Here is a 20,327-nt window from a genome sequence, read left to right on the forward strand (position 1 = left end):
TGTGAGGCAGATGTGCTAACCAGTTGATCAACAACATGTCTGTGCACCAGTGCACAAAGCAAGGTCCAAAAAGACACGGATAAGAGAATTTGGTATGGATGAACCTGCCTTGCCTGCAGAGAGTCTTGCCCTCAACCCAATAGAACATCTTTGGGTTGATTTCGAGTGGACAGTGAGCCAGGCCTTCACGTTCAACATCATCAGTGTGCGACATCACACATATGCTCATGGAAGAATGGCCAACAATTCCCATAACACAGTCTTTTCGCACAAGAGGTGAAGCGGTTATAGCTGGAAACGGTAGACCGACATCATAAAAAAATACGGATTTAGAATGGAATATCACTTCAAATCATAAGTGAGTCAAGACAGTTGCCAGCAGTTTGAAAACGCAAAGTCATCATGAAACATAAACGGCGCACCAGTTTGGTTTAAACTGTAACTGCCACACTATAAAACATTGTGAAATAGCAAAATACACGGCAATAACCGAGCAATGACGTGTATGCTTGCGTGTGCGCTAACACCAAATAAACGGAAGGGTTGCTTGATTCAAAACGCTGATGACACGTTATGAGTTATATTTATCAATTAGCTGTTGTTTAACTGCAATAGAATCTTCTCAAAATGGCAGTTATGGATTGGAGAGTGGGGTCCTAGAAGTAGCAATAGGAATTTGAAGTCTTTAAAATCGGACTTTTCATGTTTTTCGAAATAAATGACGTAAATGACTTTACAGGGTCTTTAAGTTCTTTCTTTTTTTTTTTTGCCGACTCTGCAGCGACCTCTCGCGGTCATGAGTGGAAGGGCTCGGAGGCAGAGAGGAGGCCACGCCCATTAAGGAGACCGGAAGAGACTCGGCTTTCCTATGCGCACGATGCCGGGCCGTGTGCGTGCGGAACCTTCACGCGGACGAGCCGCACTCGGTGGGGGCTCTCGTGTGTCTTGTTCCAGGTTCGCCCGTGAGGGGTCCGTATGCTACCGCTACCAACCCAGGTGGGCGCAGGGCTCGTGATGTAGCACCGCTAGGCCGGTTACCCCGTTGTTGGAGGTGGGTGATTTGTTTGGCCCATTGTTTCAGCCCTGCTTTGTTGAACGACTCTCTGGCCACATTACTGTGTACCGTTCGCGTCCGCCCCAATGTTGAATACATCTCCCTTATCAGCTCGCTTTCTAAGACTGCTCGACTTGTAAATCGACATCCACACGTCGATTGATAGAATGGTGAATTAGTGAGAAAGCAGACCGCGAGTCGCTGCTTATCTCGTGACTTTATCGTCATGCAAGTGGAATAGAACTGACAAAAGTAACCAATTGCATTGATTGATTGTGACACACTAATGTATGAGGCCTATCGTTGGACGTCCAGTCGGATCAGTTTAAGTGCGCGGTGTTTCATTAACATGTAGTTGCTAACGTCGTTTATAGTGAACGCGATGTGGCTGCCAAATGCCACTGTAATCAATAAAAGCAAGCTCTTGTTGATCTTTATTTATTATGACTGAAGGCTATCTCAATGATGAACAAGAGTAGTAGTGATCTAAATTGATGTCCGAATTACAGTAACACATTTTCTGTCACATTTCCAACCCTCTGCGGACGTGTTATTTCGAACGTTCATTTCCACTCACAAATAATAAGTTGATGTAAAAGAGCCAAATGTACAAACAAACTCGTATTGACATACTATAAAAACAGCACTTAAATTCTTCACAAAATGTGCTCTGTTCAAAACCATGTTTTCTATTCATTGAGAGAGTCTGTGCACTTTTTCAATGAATTTTCACATATTTAACTGAATCCTGATCTAATCTTCTACACAGATTAAAAAACATGAAGTCTTAAAATAAATGTTCCTTAAAAAGTCCATCACTTTTACTTTAAAAGCTGAAGGGGAGTCATATATTAATTGTATGTCAACAAATCAAGAGTGCAAGACTAATTGTTTTTCTTTTGTCAGGACACAAGATTTCCACACCTGCTCAGTAAGCAAAGCAGAAGAAGCATCTGCCATTCATGTCAACTCTGCAAGATGAGTACAGACAGACCCAAACGGAATATCATCAAAAAAAAATATGTGAGCAAAATGTATACTGTATATTTCTATAAACAAATGCTTGTTTACTGGATGTAGAAGAACACACCTGTTACACTCACCACCACCAACATTAGGTACACATGTATGGTCTAATCAAGTCAAGAACGCTACAAGTCTGGAGATAATTCTCCATTTTAAATGACACTCAAGAGTTATTATGCACAATCTTAATATTGTGGTTGCAGTTTGCAGTAGTGTGCCATGGAACTATTTACATCCTACTGATAGGTGTTTATCATATTTTGGTTCCATTATTTAGCTAAATGAGTGTAGTAAATCTGAATTCTCAGTATGATACAAAGTAGTCGCCCGCTGAACTGTCGATGGACTCTGTATTTTTGTTAAAATTGGCTGTTTCCATCACAGTGAGTAAGAATGGGTAACAGAAATTTGTCCGCATGACCTAATATAAGTCATCTGTTTTAAGTCCTACAAGTAATCAATAAGAGTGTCAGAATGTGAAGGTTTTTGGTTAATAAGGTGACATGTACAGCCATAGCGCAAGATGATTTAAAATAAATAAATACATAAATTATTAATTACCAAGTGGAAATTCACTTTACACTCTGCTGTAATCACACCCTCCAAAATATAAATAAAAACAGTGAGACAAATTCCTTTATTTTTACTGTAACTAAAAAAAAATTTGGGTGTGACATCACAAGGTAAATATGAGACAAACATTGAACATTTTCTGATTTTGTTTTCAGGTATTTAGAAATACACGACATAAAAGAGAGCATTTTTTTTTTTTCACTTTTTGATGACCAAAAGTAGTGGATTATAACAGATTAAAAAACAATGTGATTAGACTTTGTGCCCATGAGCAGTTTGGTGTTTCCCCAAGGACAGTGTTCATAAACATTATTAACTGAATATTTCAGTGAAATAGAACAACCTACTCTTAAGTTTTTGGGGACTATTAGAGTGATTAGCAACTAATAAAGGCTGTTTCACACCACAGTGCCCAAAAAAAGTATTTACCACTTTCCTGTTTTTTGAATAATGATACAATTACTGTAATTACTTGTGTATAATATGCATTTCCCCCTCCCCCCAAAAATTGTCAAAAGTCAACGGTGCGCTTTATACGTGGGTATAGGAGGAAAAAGGGAAATAATCTTTCCCATTTGATAAATGTATGCCGCCAGCTAGAAGTTATGAAAAAGCTGTACACTTTCATTCCAATATGCCACCGCCCCCTAGAGGTTACAAGAGAGGTGTACACTTTCATTCTCATATGGCGCCACCACCTAGTGGGTATAAAAAAGGTGTATCCTACACTTTCATTCCAAAATGGCAGGGGTACGTATGACTGCATATTAGACATTGCACCGATTTTATCGGCCTTATCGGTATCGGCCGATAAGAAGAAGACTTAGCATTTTATGATGATCGGCTTTAATGTCATAATTCACCGATCCGATCAATGACGTCATTGATCGGCTCCGCAAAAGACATTTACTCCGTATGTTCACATACCTTTAATACGATAGCAGGCAACAAAAACGTTATGTAGCCTAGCAAGCTAGTGCTAACGGTTGTACATAAACATGCCTCCATTCTGTCGAATCATGCTGGAAAGTTTCGGTGTGGGTGAAGTAATTTAATTACAATAAAGTAATTTAATTACAGTAAGTTAGCACCCATTATTTCTGTCACCGTTGTAATGTTGGTTTGACCTGACTGATTAGAATACACGATCTGACTAGAGCAGTGATGTCCAACCTTTATGGAGCCAAGGAACATATTTTACAATTGAAAAATCTCACGGCAAACCAACAAACAAAAATGTCACAAAAAGTAGAAATATTAATTCCTGTATTTACTTCCTGCCATCTAATAGAAGACGGTTAATTTGTTCTGTCTGTCACTATGCCTCACTGGGATAAATAGAGGAACAAAGATACATTATTTATTGTAAATATAATTTTTTTAGCAATTAAGTACACAAGGGCGGCACGGTGGACGACTGGTTAGAGCGTTAGCCTCACAGTTCTGAGGAGTGGGGTTCAATCCCCGGCCCCGCCTGTGTGGCGTTTGCATGTTCTCCTCTGGGCACTCCGGTTTCCTCCCACATCCCAAAAACATGCACGTTAATTGAACACTCTAAATTGCCCGTAGGTGTGAAGGTGAGTGCGAATGGTTTGTTTGTATGTGCCCTGCGATTTCCTGGCAACCAGTTCAGTTGTACCCCGCCTCCTGCCCGATGATAGCTGGGGTAGGCTCCAGCACGCCCGCGACCCTAGTGAGGAGAAGCGGCTCAGAAAATGGATGGATGGATTAAGTACACAAGTATATACAGTAAATGAACAGATCATTTAAATGGACACATTCCTCCATCTTGTGATTGGATCGGTTATCGGTTATTGTTTTTTTAAACTCGCTGATCGGCCCCAAAATTCCTGATTGTGTGAAGCCTATTGCATATATGTACAGTTGTGCTCATAAGTTTACATACCCTGGCAGAATTTGTCAATTATTATTATTTTTTAAATATGACTGAACATTCATTCATTAATTTCTTTATGGCTATGTTTTGTTTAATGATAATGCTTTTCTGAAATGGTTGACCATCTAATTTGAATCCCATTAAAATAAAATTAAATGTTTTGCCTGGCCTTCCATGTTTTCTTCAAAGAATTGTGCACATCTTACAAATTCTGCTTGGGTAATCAAAGACATGAGCACAACTCTGTGTTTTCTTATTTACTAAATAAAAGTAGGGCTGTGAATTTTCTAAATAAGAGCAAGTAAATAAAAAAAGTATTATGCATTTAAATAGTGTTTCACTTCAGAATAATTATTTGAAAAAAAACCTAACAACATACAGACACTTAGTTTTGGTCATATGGGTAGAAGCAAAATCATGCATTGTAAAAATGCTTTATACATGGGTAGAAGGGTTTTCCAGAATTTTGAGATCAACTTTGGGGGGGGGGGTGGTGCATTATACAGGAGAAATTACGGTAATTCTGTCATCTGCCTTAAAAGCATTCCTGCGGCTGGCCATCAGTTCGTGCATACCAGCAGGTCCACCTCTCAATGGCAACCTCCGGGGGGTGAAAGAAAAAAAAAAAAAAAGACGAAAGGAAGGTTTTGGATTGGCCAAGTCCTGAGTTAATGCAACTGAGATGCTATGGTATGACCTTAAACGAGAAGTTCATGCTCGAAAAACGTCTAATGTGACTGAGTAAAAACAATTCTGTGAAGAAGAGTGGGTCGAGATTCCTTCCCAGTGATGCAAAAGACTCATCCCACCGAGTTATGGCAAATGCTTGATTTCAGTTACCGGTATTTATTTTTATCTTAAATTGGATTATTACTTTAATTTACATTTACTTGGGTTGTCTTTGCTAGGAAATTGCTTTGATGACCTGAAACATTGAGAGTAAGTGTGATCCATCCATCCATCCATCTATCCCCATCCATTTTCTACCGCTTATCCGAGGTCGGGTCGCGGGGGGGAGTAGGTTTAGCAGGGAAGCCCAGACTTGCCTTTCCCCAGCCACTTAATTCAGCTCTTCCGGGGGGATCCCGAGGCGTTCCCAGGCCAGCCGGAAGACGTAGTCTCTCCAGCGTGTCCTGGGCCGTCCCCGGGTTCTCCTCCCGGTGGGCGTGCCCGGAACACCTCACCTGGTTCCTCTCGATGTGAACGAGCAGCGGCTCGCTCTACTCTGAGATCCTTCCGGATGAGCGAGCTTCTCACCCTATATCTAAGGGAGAGCCCGGAACCCTGAGGAGAAAACTCATTTTGGCCGCTTGTATGCTGGATCTTGTTCTTTCGGTCACGACCCACAGCTCGTGACCATAGGTGAGGGTAGGAACGTAGATCGACCGGTAAATTGAGAGCTTCGCTTTTCGGCTTAGCTCCTTCTTTACCACAACGGATCGATACAAAGGCTGCATCACTGTAGACGCTGCACCGATCCGCCTGTCGATCTCCCGTTCCATTCTTCCCTCACTCGTGAACAAGACCCCAAGATACTTGAACTCCTCCACTTGGGGCAGGATCTCATCCCCGACCTGGAGAGGGCACGCCACCCTTTTCCGACTGAGGACCATGGTCTCAGATTTGGAGGTGCTGATTCTCATCCTAGCTGCTTCAGACTCGGCTGCGAACTGCTCCAGTGAGAGTTGGAGGCCACGGCTTGATGAAGCCAACAGAACCACATCATCAGCAAAAAGCAGAGATGCAATACTGAGGCCACCAAAATGGACCCCCTCTACGCCTCTGCTGCGCCTAGAAATTCTGTCCATAAAAGTTGTAAACAGAATCGGTGACAAAGGGCAGCCTTGGCGGAGTCCAACCCTCACCGGAAACGCGATGTTGCAGAGACTTGTCAACCAGGACAGCCCTACAACATCAAGAGCCTTGAGGAACTCCGGGCGCATCTCATCCACCCCCGGGGCCTTGCCACCGAGGAGCTTTTTAACCACCTCGTTGACCTCAACCCCAGAGATAGGAGAGCCTGCCTCAGAGAACCCGGAACATGAGCAAAGTTCTGTCGGAGGTAGGCTCCTTCTGACAGGGGATTCCGCCAGACGTTCCCAGCAGACCCTCACAATATGTTTGGGCCTGCCACGTTGGACCGGCATCTTCCCCCACCATCGGAGCCAACTCACCACCAGGTGGTGATCAGTTGACAGCTCCGCCCCTCTCTTTACCCAAGTGTCCAAGACATGCGCCCGCAAGTCCGATGACAACCTCGGGTGTCCTGGTGCCAAGTGCACGTGTGGACACCCTTATGCTTGAACATGGTGTTCGTTATGGACAATCCGTGACGAGGTCCAGGTCTCACTGTCATTGCCCACGTGAGCATTGAAGTGCCCCAGCAGAACGATGGAGTCCCCAGCGGGAGCGCTCTCCAGCACCCCCTCAAAGGACTCCAAAAAGGGTGGGTACTCTGAACTGCTGTTTGGTGCATAGGGACAAACAACAGTCAGGAACCCCCCCCTCTCACCCGAAGGCGGAGGAAGGCTACCCTCTCGTCCACCGGGGTGAACCCCAACGTACAGGCGCCGAGCCGGGGAGCAATAAGTATACCCACACCTGCTCGGCGCCTCTCACCGTGGGCAACTCCAGAGTGGAAGAGAGTCCAACCCCTCTCGAGAGGACTAGTACCAGAGCCCAAGCTGTGCTTGGAGGCGAGTCCGACTATATCTAGTCGGAACTTCTCGATCTCACACACCAGCTCGGGCTCCTTCCCTGCCAGAGAGGTGACATTCCACGTCCCTAGAGCCAGCTTCTGTAGCCGGGGATCGGATCGCCAAGGTCCCCGCTTTCGGCCACCGCCCAGCTCGCACTGCACCCGACCCCTATGGCCCCTCCCACAGGTGGTGGTAAGTGTGATAAATATGCAAAAAAAAATCATGAAGGGGCCATATACTTTTTCACGGCACTGTGTATGACGAGTCTGGCTTATCTTCAGTCATGTTGTATGTAATTGTTGTAGAATAACTCCCACTGATGCTTATGTATGTATTTGGTTCTGCAGGACATCAGTGATGGAATGCCCTGGTGTGAAGAACGTCTTGTGCGCAAAGTTCTTTTCCTCTCCCTCAGGGAATTCAGAGACACACGCCGTGCTACACATGGTCACTTACCTGTATATGGGCAGAAACACAAGCATGTTGCAAAAGCTGCACTTTCACATGAACGACAAAAGTCAAGTCAAAAGCCCCAGCAACAAAGAGTCTCGCACAGACTACAGAATATGCAGAAAAAAACACACAGTCTCCAAAACACTAAAGTTAAGTCAAAACATCATCGTGATCGCACTAACAAAGTGCAAAAAACAAACTTATCTCAGGATACATATTCACGCAAAAGTAAAAGTAATCATATAGAACGGAGGATTCACACGCAACCTAAAAGGTCTCGAGAAAAAACTGTGCAGCACACCGGTTTCCAAGAACATTCACACAATAATTCAGTTTCGACCAGGACACTACGGTCACAAAAAATGCCAAATCCGCCATTAATGTCAACCTCTAAATATACAAACACTACAAAACCACAGACAACCCAGCACAAGCACAGAGTTAAAAATATGATGCCACCCAAGAATGTACGGGCACTCCTGAGGACTCCTGTACCGACCAGGAATCGGACGTCACGCTGTCCCAAAGGGATCAAGGGTTAGTACCACACTTCAATTTCCTTGCTCAGTCTCTATATCTCGGTAGAATCTAACTATGGTAAAATAAATCAGTGTCAGGTCATTTTACAGCCAAGCTCTGAAAATGGATACATTTAGTATAATCTACTATCTACACAATAGTTATTACATTTTGTGATATGACAGTAATCAATGCAAAATAAAGCATAATGCCAAAATATTATTTTGTCATCCTGTTTAGGCATTGTGGATGAACATTCATTCTCTGGATAATCTTGTTCAGGTACTAAAATTTCAGCATGTTTGCTTAGGTTCCCTAGTGAATGGCACCGGCCAGTGTCCGTCCTCGCTGTCAGGCAGCTCAAGCTGGAGCTGGTCCTTCCAGTCATGCCCACAGCGCCACCCTGTCAGCCTCCTTTGCGACAAGGATGACCCTACATGGCAGGAGGTCAGCTCCTCTTGTTATTCACCCTTGTGACTTGGCAACGGACGTTAGGTTTTTTTTTTTTTTTTTTTTTTTTTTTTTTTTTGAGAGGCAGGGACACTTCATTAAGAATCTAAGGAGTGATGGACAAACAAAGTTGTTTTTGCAATGGTGTCAACTGTCATTATCATGTGTCAGAGTTCGAAAGAGTGTTATGGTCAGGCCGACCTCAGGACAGATGTAGCACAATTACATTATGCCTCAAGGTGGAAGTTTAAAAAAAAAAAAAAAAAAAAAAAACTAAATTCTGATTTGTCTTTTTTGTGTGTTTGTGTAGGCCAAGGCTGCAAGCGCAAAGAAAGTTTGCCCAGTCACCACCCAGTTCTCCTGGTCCACCATTGACATCATCACCACAGTGTAGGCACAGCCACAACCTAGCAGTAGTCAGCAGTCTAACCAGACGTCGACCCAAAACTGAGGACTTCTTATCCTTTCTCTGCCTAAGGGGTAATTAATTTCATTTCATCAATGACACAAGCTGAATTCATTTAGATACAGGAAGTCCTCGAGTTACGACGTACTCGACCTACGACGTTTCGACTTTACGACGCCTGTGCCTCGTCCGCCATTTTGTCCCAGCACCATAATGTTTCTGTTTAGCTAGTGCATAGTGTTTGTGCGGCGGGAGTATCTTTGCCTTTATTGCCCTCCTTTTTTCCACACACTCAGCAGTAATGGTCAGTACAGGATCTTAGTTTTTTTATTTTAATGTATTTTAGTTTCTTTATATGAAGTGTTAACCTTTCATGCTGCGGTCACCTGACCGTGGTCGGGAGACGCAGGGGTTAACTCCCTTCTCTCGTTGCACAGCTGAGTTGGGTGGCGGCAACAATAAAGGCACGAAGCACCGATTTGCTGCTTTAATGCGTTTATTAGCTCCTCTGCACATTCAACGTCAACGGATCCTCCGCTAATCACTACTCTTCCCTGTCACTACACTTGCTACTATACACACTCGCATCGGCGCGCACTCCTTCCTCCTTCGCAGTCCCGTCTCACTCACATATCGACGCACACGTCCACACACACACTGAGCTTGCTGTCACATTCACGTGGGACAATACCCGTAACACGTATTTCGCCGTAAATTTCAACTTCAACTGTGAAATCTGACTTGCGCGGAAATTCGTGTTACGTCGTCAGCGTAGGAACGGAACTCGTTCGTAAATCGAGGATTTCCTGTACTGTACGTTGTGTATTCTGTGTTCGTTTTTATTTTATTTATTTTTTATTTTTTTATTTTATTATTATTATTTTTTTTGAAAACGTGTAAAGTATTGCTGTCTTGGATATCGTATCAAAGTTCCAAGATTGGAATTCCTTGTGGGAACCGTCCCTCTTTGCGGTTTCTCTCCTGACAGTATAGACAGCATTGTTGTTTCGAAAGTTTGAGTTTCATCACACAATGCCTCGCAGATGCTGTCCATTTTGGCTATGAATTTATGCATGTCCGTACTGTATATCAGGCAAAATTGTAAAAATTAATTGGGTGCTAAGTGAACCAGGACCAATTGTGGAATGTAAAACACACTTTGAGTACGTGTTGTGCTTTGGTTTGGACCAAAGTACCAAAATTCGTGAACACAGCCAAAGTCTGAGGTTTTAGCAACTTCTCTGTATTTTTGCATCTAATCATTCTCGCGCAGGTCACGGCGATGCACTGTCACAGACACAACTAAATAGGTGATTTTTATCTGTGACGTCAGGTTCAGCAGCGTTGCCAAGAAACATGGCCTTCTTGAGTGGACGAGAGAAGGAAGTAGTCACCAATCGACATTTTAATTCCAGCCTTTCCAGCAGTCCAAAGACTGTCATTGACAGGAACAATAGAGTCACACAAACAGGTGCTCTTCTACATTCTCTATGACTGTCTGGATACAGTGGTTTCATATGTGATTGCAATGTTTAAATTTAATTAAGTGCAAAAAAAAGGGGCAGAAAAATGCTTTGAGAATTAAATAATATAAAAAGTTTACCTTACTTCCACCTTATATTAATTTCTTAAGCAGTGAGAAATAAGAAAAATGACAATGCATATTCAAGACTTATCAGTAGATTTTGTCAAATATATTATGTCACTGACATCTACCTACTCCTGTGATGCTTTCTGATATACTGTACAGCAAAATCATTAATACCTGTATAGGGCTGTTGAATACATTTTAAATTTGATAATACTGTTTGTGGGACTTAGTCAATACAGTGAACCCCCATTTGTCCTAGGGGATACATTCCTGACCCACCCGTGATGGGTGAAAATCCACAATATAGAGCATGGCTTAAAGTACTTAGGTTTAGTTTTTTTAACAAGACACGCCCTGGGTGTGTGTGTGTTTAAAAAAAAACAAAAAAAAAAACAATGCTCACGTGACATGGCGAGCGATCGCGGCAGATAGAGGTGTACGTGTGCTATAGAAATGTCTACCATACGGTTTGTAATTGTATTATCTTATATTTCCCTCACAGCGCTACTGAGGGGGAGTTAGTTCATCTGGGTTTTTACTCCTAGGGGGTTAGTGTTTAAGACAGCAGGGGAGAACGACTGATAAACTATGTTGGGGAGGTTTTTTGTGACGACACAATTCTTAAAATGAATAATAGTTCACTCGCGGACACATTTTTCAGGAATAGGCAGTCAACAAAAGACTTACTTGGTTGTTTAGCTTCACACTTGATTTATGGGCAGGCACACCAGGTATCATGCTGGTGTTATTAAAAACAAAAAAATCCTCATCAATATTTAGGGGTTAATAACTATCTTGCTGACATGAACGTATTTTGTCTTTGTGTATGTTGTCCTGCAGTGCAGCCAGGCTGTAGGTCACTGAACCTTGGAGGCTCTGACTCTGCAGAGGGCAGTTCCATCTGCCATCTAACTGCCCGGGCACAAAGGAGAAGGGACAGAGAGAGGAAGGAGGAGGAGGGGCGGCGGATAAAGAATGAATGTATGGAGGCTGACAGGAGAGAGGAAGTTCCAAAACACCACCTGAGACCTAGGCACTTCTCCATACAGCTCCGGAAGAATAAAAAGGTCTATTCATTTCCTTTCATTTCTGTTTCTGGAAGATGTCGAGATTATTGTGATGGGACGGGGCTGCCAAATCGTGATTTGTTGTGGCCCAACAGATTGGAGGGAGGAAAAGACAGGTGCCTTGCACACTTATTAGTAGTCATTGGCCTAATCATCTTTTGACTTATCTAAATTAGACCGTACACCACTGGTGGGGAATTAATTCTCCCAAGTGCCTATGTGAGAATTTTTTAAGACACAATTTTCAAAATGAAGAATGGCTCGCTCACACGCATTTTCAGAAAAAGACTGCAAACAAAAGATTCACTTGGTTGTATAATTTTACACTTGGTGAGTGGGCAGACAATTCCGAGGCCCAACTATTTTTATATCAGCAAGTCCATCCATCTGTCATTAAAATCAGATGTTTACATACACTATATAAAAGATACTTTTTTTCTCTCTGACATTAAATCAGACTCAAATTCCAGAATGGTGAGTGGATTTTTAAATTTAAAGAAAATTTTTCATAACTTTCTTCAAAATCAGAAATTGACATACATTTCAGTAGTGTTTGTCACCATTGCCTTTAAACTGTATGACTTGGGTCAAACGTTTTGGATATCCTTCCAGAAGCTTCTCACAGTACTTGGTAGGAATTTTGGCTCATTCCTCCTGACAGAACTGGTGTAACTGCACCAAGTTTGTAGGCCGCCTTGCTTGCACATGCCTTTTCAGGTCTGACCATAAATTTTCAATAGGATTGAAATCACGGGATTGCGATGATCATTCTAAAACATTGACTTCTATCCTTAAGCCACTTTGCAACCAGTTTGGCAGTATGCTTCGGGTCATTGTCCATTTGGAAGACCAATTGACTCCCAAGCTTTAACTTCCTGGCTAATTTCTTGAGATGTTGCTTCAGTATTTCCATGTAATGTTCTTTCCTCCTGATGTCATCCATTTTGTGTAGTGCACCAATCCCTCCCTCAGCAACATGATGCTACCACTCTTGTATTTCACTGTTAGGATGGTGTTCTCTGTTTAGGCAAGCTTTCCCTCTTTTGTAACGATGCTCATTTTGGCCGAACATTTCAGTTTTAGTTTGTCCAGAATATAGGACTTCTCTTGTTTCTAATAACGGCTTCTTTCTGGCAGAATGGTCTTTCAGGTCATGTCAGTACAGTACTAAAAAAAAAAAAAAAAAAGTCATGAAAAATTGTCTTAAAATCTTTAATTATTCTGGCATTTAGGAAATATAAATAATTGTGGTAATCCAAATTAATTGTTTTTTTATATAGTGTATCATGGTATGTAAACTTTCCATTCCGGATCGGTTGTGGTCCGGGTTAACGACGCCGGCACCGTTAACCTGCAGGGCGCCAGTGGAAATTCAGCTACTGTGGGTCAAAGACGAAGGAGAGGTGGAAAGTGGTTTCTTAGGCAGAAAGAGAAGAGGAAAGCACAGAGCCTACAATTGTGGGGACATTGAATGTTGGGACTATGACAGGAAAATCTCATGAGTTGGTTGACATGATGATTAGGAGAAAGGTTGATATATTGTGTGTCCAGGAGATCAGGTGGAAAGGCAGAAAAGGCTAGAAGTTTAGGCACACCGTTTACATTATTTTACCATGGTGTAGATGGTAAGAGAAATGGAGTAGGGGTTATTTTAAAAGAAGAGTTACCTAAGAATGTCTTGGAGGTGAAAAGAGTATCAGATCGAGTGATGAGGCTGAAACTTGAAATTGAGGGTGTTATGTATAATGTGATTAGCGGCTATGCCCCACAGGTAGGATGTAACCTAGAGGTGAAAGAGAAATTCTGGAAGGAGACGAAGTAATTCTGAGCATTCCAGACAGAGGGAGAGTTGTGATTGGTGCAGATTGTAATGGACATGTTGGTGAAGGAAACGGGGGTGATGAAGAAGTCATGGGTAAGTACGGCATCCAGCAAAGGAACTCGGCGCGACAGATGGTGGTAGACTTTGCTAAAAGGATGGGAATGGCTGTAGTGAAAATCTTTTTTGCAGAAAAGGCAGGAACATACACATGACCTACGAGAGAGGAGGTAGAAGCACAAAGGTGGATTACATCTGGTGCAGACAATGTAATCTGAAGGTTACTGACTGTAAGGTAGTGGTAGGGGAGGGAGTGGCTAGACTGCATAGGATGGTGGTATGAAAGATGACTCTGGTGGTGGTGAGGAAGATTAAAAAGACAAAGGCAGAGCAGAGAACCATGTGGTGGAAGCTGAGAAAGGAAGAGTGTTGTACGGCTTTTTGGGAAGAGCTGAGACAGGCTCTTGGTGGACAGGAGGATCTTCCAGAAGACTGGACCACTACAGCCAAGGTGATCAGAGAGACAGGCAGGGAGAGTACTTGGTGTATCTTCTGGCAGGAAAGGAGAGGAGGAGACTTGGTGGTGGAACCTCACAGTACAGGAAATCATACAAGGAAAAAGGTTAGCTAAGAAGAAGTGGGACACTGAGAGGACCGAGGAGAGGCGAAAGGAATACATTGAGATGCGACATAGGGCGAAGCTACAGGTGGCAAAGACCAAACAACAGGCATATGACGACATGTATGGCAGGTTGGACACTAAAGAAGGAGACAGAGGTCTAGAGATGCGATGTGCAGCAGGTTAGGGTGATTAAGGATAGAGATGGAAATGTGTTTACTGGTGCCAGTAGTGTGCTGGATAGATGGAAAGAATACTTTGAGGAGTTGATGAATGAGGAAAATGAGAGAGAAGGAAGAATAGAGAAGCCAAGTGTGGTGGACCGGAAAGTGGCAATGATTAGTAAGGGGGGAGTTCGATAGGCATTAAAGAGGATGAAAAATGGAAAGGCAGTTGGTCCTGATGACATTCCTGTGGAGGTATGAAAGCATCTAGGAGAGGTGGCTGTGGAGTTTTTGACCAGCTTGTTCAACAAAATTCTAGCGCGTGAGAAGATGCCTGAGGAATGGAGGAAAAGTGTGCTGGTGCCCATTTTTAAGAACACTGGTGATGTGCGGAGCTATGAGAACTATAGAGGAATAAAGTCGACACCAAGTTATGGGAAAGAGTAGTGGAGGCTAGACTAAGGACAGAAGTGAGTATTTGTGAGCAACAGTATGGTTCCATGCCTAGAAAGAGTATCACAGATGTATTATTTGCCTTGAGGATGTTGACGGAAAAGTACAGAGAAGGTCAGAAGGAGGTACATTGTGTCTTTGTGGATCTAGAGAAAGCCTATGACAGAGTACCCAGAGAGGAATTGTGGTACTGCATGCGGAAGTCTGGAGTGACAGAGAAGTATGTTTAGAATAATACAGGACATGTATGAGAGCAGCAGAACAGTGGTGAGGTGTGCTGTAGGTGTGACAGAGGCATTTAAAGTGGAGCTGGGACTGCATCAGGGATCAGCCCTGAGCCCTTTCCTGTTTGAAGTGGTGATGGATAGGCTGACAAATGAGGTTAGTCTGGAATCACCGTGGACCATGATGTTTGCAGATGACATTGATGGAGGCATGCACTGGAAAGGAGAGGAATGAAGATTAGCCGAAGTAAGACAGAATATATGTGCGTGAATGAAAGGGGCTGAGGGGGAAGTGTGAGGCTACAGGGAGAAGCGATAGGGTGGAGGACTTTAAATACTTGGGGCCAACAGTCCAGAGCAATGGTGAGTGTGATAAGGAAGTTAAGAAACGTGTCCAAGCAGGTTGGAGAAATGGTGAGTATATTGATAGAAGGGTGATGAGGATGGAGCTGCCAGGCAAGAGGGCTCGCGGAAGACCAAAGAGAAGGTTGATGTAGTGAGGGAAGGCATGAGGGCAGTTGGTGTTAGAGAGGAAGATGCAGGAGATAGGCTTACATGGAAAAGGATGACACGCTGTGGCGACCCCTAACGGGACAAGCCGAAAGGAAAAGAAGTATCATGGTATGTCAAATTTAAATTTCAACTGCAGAGTAGAACCTCACTTTAGTGGACCAGTGTGGCTTTGTGTCGTAAAGCGACACAAGTGTTGCAATGTTGGTGTGTGTTATATCCTACAATTTGAATGATGAATAAAGTTCTCAATACACAGATGTTGCCCTTCCTTGATTGGACATAATATTTTGGCGACGACGATGGAGCTTCACTTTGCGCTGTTGCCCTGCTTCTGAATATTTTCATCCTCAGCAACAATCTGAATCGCTGAAGCTAGAGTGGCTAACAGCTAGTCTCTTCCACAACCAGCTTATTTTCATACTCTGTGACCAGCGCAAATGTATGAATACTGTGTCGCTGGACATTTCGCTGCTCTACAGAACCATTATACTGTAGTCCAGCGATGGCAGCAGACGGGCAAGTTTAAAGTCCTCTGTAAATTAGCCGATTGAAAGGATGCTAAAAACACGTGATCAACAATTAGTCTACTCTAAGCTTTAAAAAATTATGCAGAGTAGTGAAGTCGACTCGTCTACTTATCAGTTCAACCCCGACTTGTAAGTCAAGCATCTACTGTTCTTCTACACACTGTACACTAGAAATCTGGTTGTTTTATTCAGAATTATGCTAAAATCTGTTTTTCCCAACTATATTTGAGTTCCCCATTAAGAGCCAAATTTCAAGTTAGTAAATTCCTGGATTAGTCACAGTAATTCCAATGGAAAATTTCCAAATTTGAAAATTCCTGGACTTTTGCAACCCTATTTTCAAGTAAACCATATCCGATATTACTGTTTAAAAGACCTTTCTGTGTTCCAGGTCACCAAGGTTGCCAGAGTTTCTGAACATAGCAACTCCTTTGCCAGATCGGTTTCAACTTTGAAGCCTAAAACAGTGGATGGTGGCAGCCAGCAATTCCCAAGGCCCAACAATACCTGTAAACTAAGAGGCCACTCCCAAAGCCAATCAGAAGTAGTCAAGCGAATTCACCTCTCCCAACACAGCAACCACCAGCTGCCTCACAATCAATGCCTAACAGTTTGTAAGTTCTACAGTAACCCCAAGACTCTTAGAGGTCTTCAGAACTCAGGAAGAAATCCAAGCAGGGCACCAGCTCAAATGCCATTGACTACTAACGTAGCCACCAGACAGCTCAACGAGACCCCTGGGGTTGTGAGATTGTCTAGAAGAAGGAGAGGCCTCCCACCAGATGCAAATGCAACTCCTCTTAATCATTTTTCTACCGACAATCCATTCAAGAAGTGCAGGACACAACAATCCAATGGGGATGTTCAACTGGAAAGTGATTACTGTAACAACGAGACTGATGCTAACTGTAAGGAAGATGTCCAAGGGGAACATGCTGTCCATAAGGTAAGAAACACTGGTAGCCTTGATGCAGAGCTTACAAAAAACGCGCGTATTGGAGAGCTGAAAATAGTAAGGGACAGTTATGTTACTGAGGCCATACATAAAGTTAATGTTGGAAAGTTTGGTTCATCGGCAAGCATCACTACTCTTGAGGTCAAACATAAATCTGACCTTGCTCCAGTCAGTGAGATTGTGTGCAGAAGTGTGAGAGAAAAAGAGCTACAGAGGAACCTGACAGTTGGGTCAGCTCCGAGCTCCAAAACAATTCCCAGGATTACTGTTTCCAGGACTGCTATCAGAGATTCAGGACAACCTTCTGTTCCTAAAGCTCTAATCAACTCAGTGACATCACCAAACGTATATAACAAACCACCAGCGACTCTTTCTGCCAAACACAGTCCAAAGGGAAATAAAAAAGGTGCTAGCAAAGACATTGTTACGTTTATTTCACCAGCCAGCAGCTGCTCCGTTGACGATTCCCAATGTGCTGCAATTGACTCTTCCGAGGGCTGGACTGCTGACTCAACAAAGGATGGTAGCTATTCTGTAACATCCAAGGGCTCTACAAAACGTCTTAGGCAGATCAAATCTACTACCTCAACAGTTAAAACAAGGAGCAGTCCTAGAATCCTTCTCAAGCGCTAACAAACCTGATCCATGGCTCAACATGTTTACAGATTCACTGTTTACGATATTAAGATTTAATATCAAGGAGACCATAATTATATACAGTACACCCACAGCAGCTAATGAGTTCCACGTCGGGAGCTGTCTCGAAAAATCCTCTTTACTTATCCAGCCATTAATTTTCTATACCGCTTGTCCTCATTAGGGTCACAGGTGAACTGGAGCCTATCTCCGCTAACTTTAGGTGAAACAATTGGTACACCCTGGACTGGTCCTAGCCAATCGCACGTCACACAACCATTCACAACCGCATTCACGCCTATGGACAATTTAGTCTTCAACTAAACCAAATTTCTTTGGGAATGTGGGAGGTAGCCAGAGAACTATGGGAAAACCCACACAAGTGGGGAGGACATGCAAATGCCCCACAAGAAGGCCAGAGTTGAGATTCAAAGTTCAAACTTCAGAACTCTGGGGTAGATGTGCTAATCACTAACTCACCATGCCCCTTTATAAATATTTTTTGTAATATTAATATAGTATTAATTTGTTTGATTAATAAATAGTGGTACCTTGAGATACTAGTTGCATTCGTTCTGTGACCATGCTCTTATCTCAAAAACTCATCTCAAAACTTATTTCGCCATTAAAATGAATGGAAATACAATCAATCCATTCCAGTCCTCCAAAAGACACCACAATTTTTAGAAATGTTTTTAAAAAGACCAGGTGGCAGTATATTTGTAAAATATAGACATAAAATACATAATAGAAGAGAATTTAAAGATATTAACTGGTTTTATGAAGAGTAATCAAGCCAAAAGTCTTGTCATCTGGCTGGCATTATTGTATTATGTTAATTGTTAGCCCATGTGGCTGTGGTGTTTTCCATCGTATGCTAGAGGCCGTGGTTGGTGCAAATACATGTTATTCTCTCTGTTTTATATTTATATTATTTATTTATATTTCATTTCTCTTTGTTAGTTTACAAATAAACTCGAGCTAGTAGTGACAATGTATAGCTTTGAAGCCTTTTTTTTGGGAGAATATTTACTAATTATATCAGCCAAAGTGCTGCTTGTTAAGTGAGTGGAGCCTCCTGCTGCCATGGAGCACTCGTTTTTCAAGTTTGGGCTCGCTAGTCAACGCAAAAACTTGGCCAGTCGACGACTCACATCTCAAAACTCGGAAGTTGGGTCACTCATATCTCGAGGTACCACTGTAATGCAATATGTAATTAATAATAAAGAGCATTATTAGAATACAGTAAAAATATGATGGAATGTTTAAAATTGTTTGTATTCGAGTTTACAGCAAAGCATCGTAAGAGATGGTTCTGTAGCTACCATAGGCCCGACAGTGAAGGGAAGAAACCTTGTAACTGTAAGGTCCATCATTAAAAAAAAAAACAAAAAAAAAACTTTGACATGCAGTTTTATTATCTTTGTAAAGGCAAAATCTTTGATACAGCTCCTGAACTGACTCACATTAGATGATGCAGGTGTACGAAATCTTTTGGCCAGTGAGTGTATTTAAAAGACCAACACTGGATATTGCTGTATGATATTTTATGTTCTTGTATACACTTATATATTATGATGTTTTTATATAGATGTACAGTAAAAATAATTTGAGCAATATAATTATCTATTAATTGGATATAGTGAACAATCACACTATATCAAATAATGATTTCAGGTGCTTCCATGTACTATCAAAATTTTTTTTTGTACCTACAAAAAAATCATACTACGTTTTCTGCTCTTTTACTTTAAGCCGTCTCCTCACTAGTATTGAGATGTTAGTACCACATATGTTGTGTTACAAAAGATATATTTCAAACCAAACTGCAAGTTTTCTCCCTGGAACTACTCATGGACAAAATTGTTGGGACACCGCTGGTAATGAAAGAAAAACCCACACTGGGCACAGAAATAACTTGAATCTGACAAAAAGAATAATAATACACATTTTATGAAAATTCACTAATGAAAATCAGACATTTCTTTTAATTGTGGTTCAACAGAATTATTTTAAAAATCCAATTCATGAAACAGGCCTGGAAAAATGATGGTAACCCTAGAAAAGATTGAAAATAATTTGACCATAGGGAGAGGTTCAAACAAGTGCTGTCCTCTAATTAACATCAAAGGTGTCTTCACACTTTCAATCGGTCAGTCGGCCTATTAAAAAAAAAAAAAAAAAAAAAAAGGGTGACAAGTAATCACTGTTGTGTTTCGTGACATTGTGTGTACCACCCTAAACATTGACCAGAGGAAGCGAAGGAAAGCATTGTCTCAGGAGATAAGCAACAAAATTATAGACAAGCACATTAAAGTTAAAAGCTATAAGACCATTGCCAAGCAGCTTGTTCCTGTGACTACAGTTGGACATATTATTCAGAAATTTCAGATCCACAGGGCTGCAGCCAACCTCCCTGGGTGTGACCACAGGAGGAAAATTGATGACAAATTGAAGAGACAGATTATATGGGAATAGTAACAAAAGAGCCTACAACAACCTCCAAAGAAATTAAAGGCGAACTCCAAGGTCAAGGTGCATCAGTGTTAGATCGCACCATCCATTGTTGTTTGAGCCAGTGGATTACATGCGAGATGACCAAGGAAGACGCCACTGTTGAAAATATATCGTAAAAATGTGAGACTGGAATTTGCCAAACTGCATGCTGACAAGCCACAAAGC

The 20,327-nt window shown here is 42.2% G+C and overlaps 1 protein-coding gene across 3 annotated transcripts; it reads left to right on the forward strand.

Annotated features, from left to right (window-relative positions):
• The first annotated feature begins 882 nt into the window (after window positions 1–882).
• On the forward strand, window positions 883–19,835 carry LOC133401126 (uncharacterized). 3 transcript variants are annotated; one of them, XM_061673685.1, is made up of 8 exons: window positions 883–1,051; window positions 1,961–2,077; window positions 7,597–8,239; window positions 8,532–8,668; window positions 8,982–9,151; window positions 10,411–10,548; window positions 11,509–11,735; window positions 16,446–19,835. In XM_061673685.1, the coding sequence occupies exons 4-8, from the start codon at window positions 8,544–8,546 to the stop codon at window positions 17,640–17,642; spliced, it is 1,857 nt and encodes a 618-aa protein (XP_061529669.1). In that variant the 5' UTR covers window positions 883–1,051; window positions 1,961–2,077; window positions 7,597–8,239; window positions 8,532–8,543; the 3' UTR covers window positions 17,643–19,835. The 3 variants fall into 3 exon arrangements, with proteins under 3 accessions (XP_061529669.1, XP_061529670.1, XP_061529671.1); XM_061673686.1 differs by having other exon boundaries at window positions 883–996; XM_061673687.1 differs by lacking the exon at window positions 8,532–8,668.
• The last annotated feature ends 492 nt before the right edge of the window (window positions 19,836–20,327 follow it).

This window comes from Phycodurus eques, chromosome 4 (assembly GCF_024500275.1).
Source record: "Phycodurus eques isolate BA_2022a chromosome 4, UOR_Pequ_1.1, whole genome shotgun sequence".
Taxonomy (NCBI): Eukaryota; Metazoa; Chordata; class Actinopteri; order Syngnathiformes; family Syngnathidae; genus Phycodurus; species Phycodurus eques.

What these genes read in the sequence shown, in the direction of transcription:
- LOC133401126 (XM_061673685.1), top strand. Translation starts at nt 8,544, where the DNA reads ATGGCACCGGCCAGTGTCCGTCCTCGCTGTCAGGCAGCTCAAGCTGGA. An exon ending in ATCCTTTCTCTGCCTAAGGG is followed by an intron (nt 9,152 to 10,410) that starts GTAATTAATTTC and finishes CTGTGACGTCAG; the next exon opens with GTTCAGCAGCGTTGCCAAGA. An exon ending in AGCTCCGGAAGAATAAAAAG is followed by an intron (nt 11,736 to 16,445) that starts GTCTATTCATTT and finishes TCTGTGTTCCAG; the next exon opens with GTCACCAAGGTTGCCAGAGT.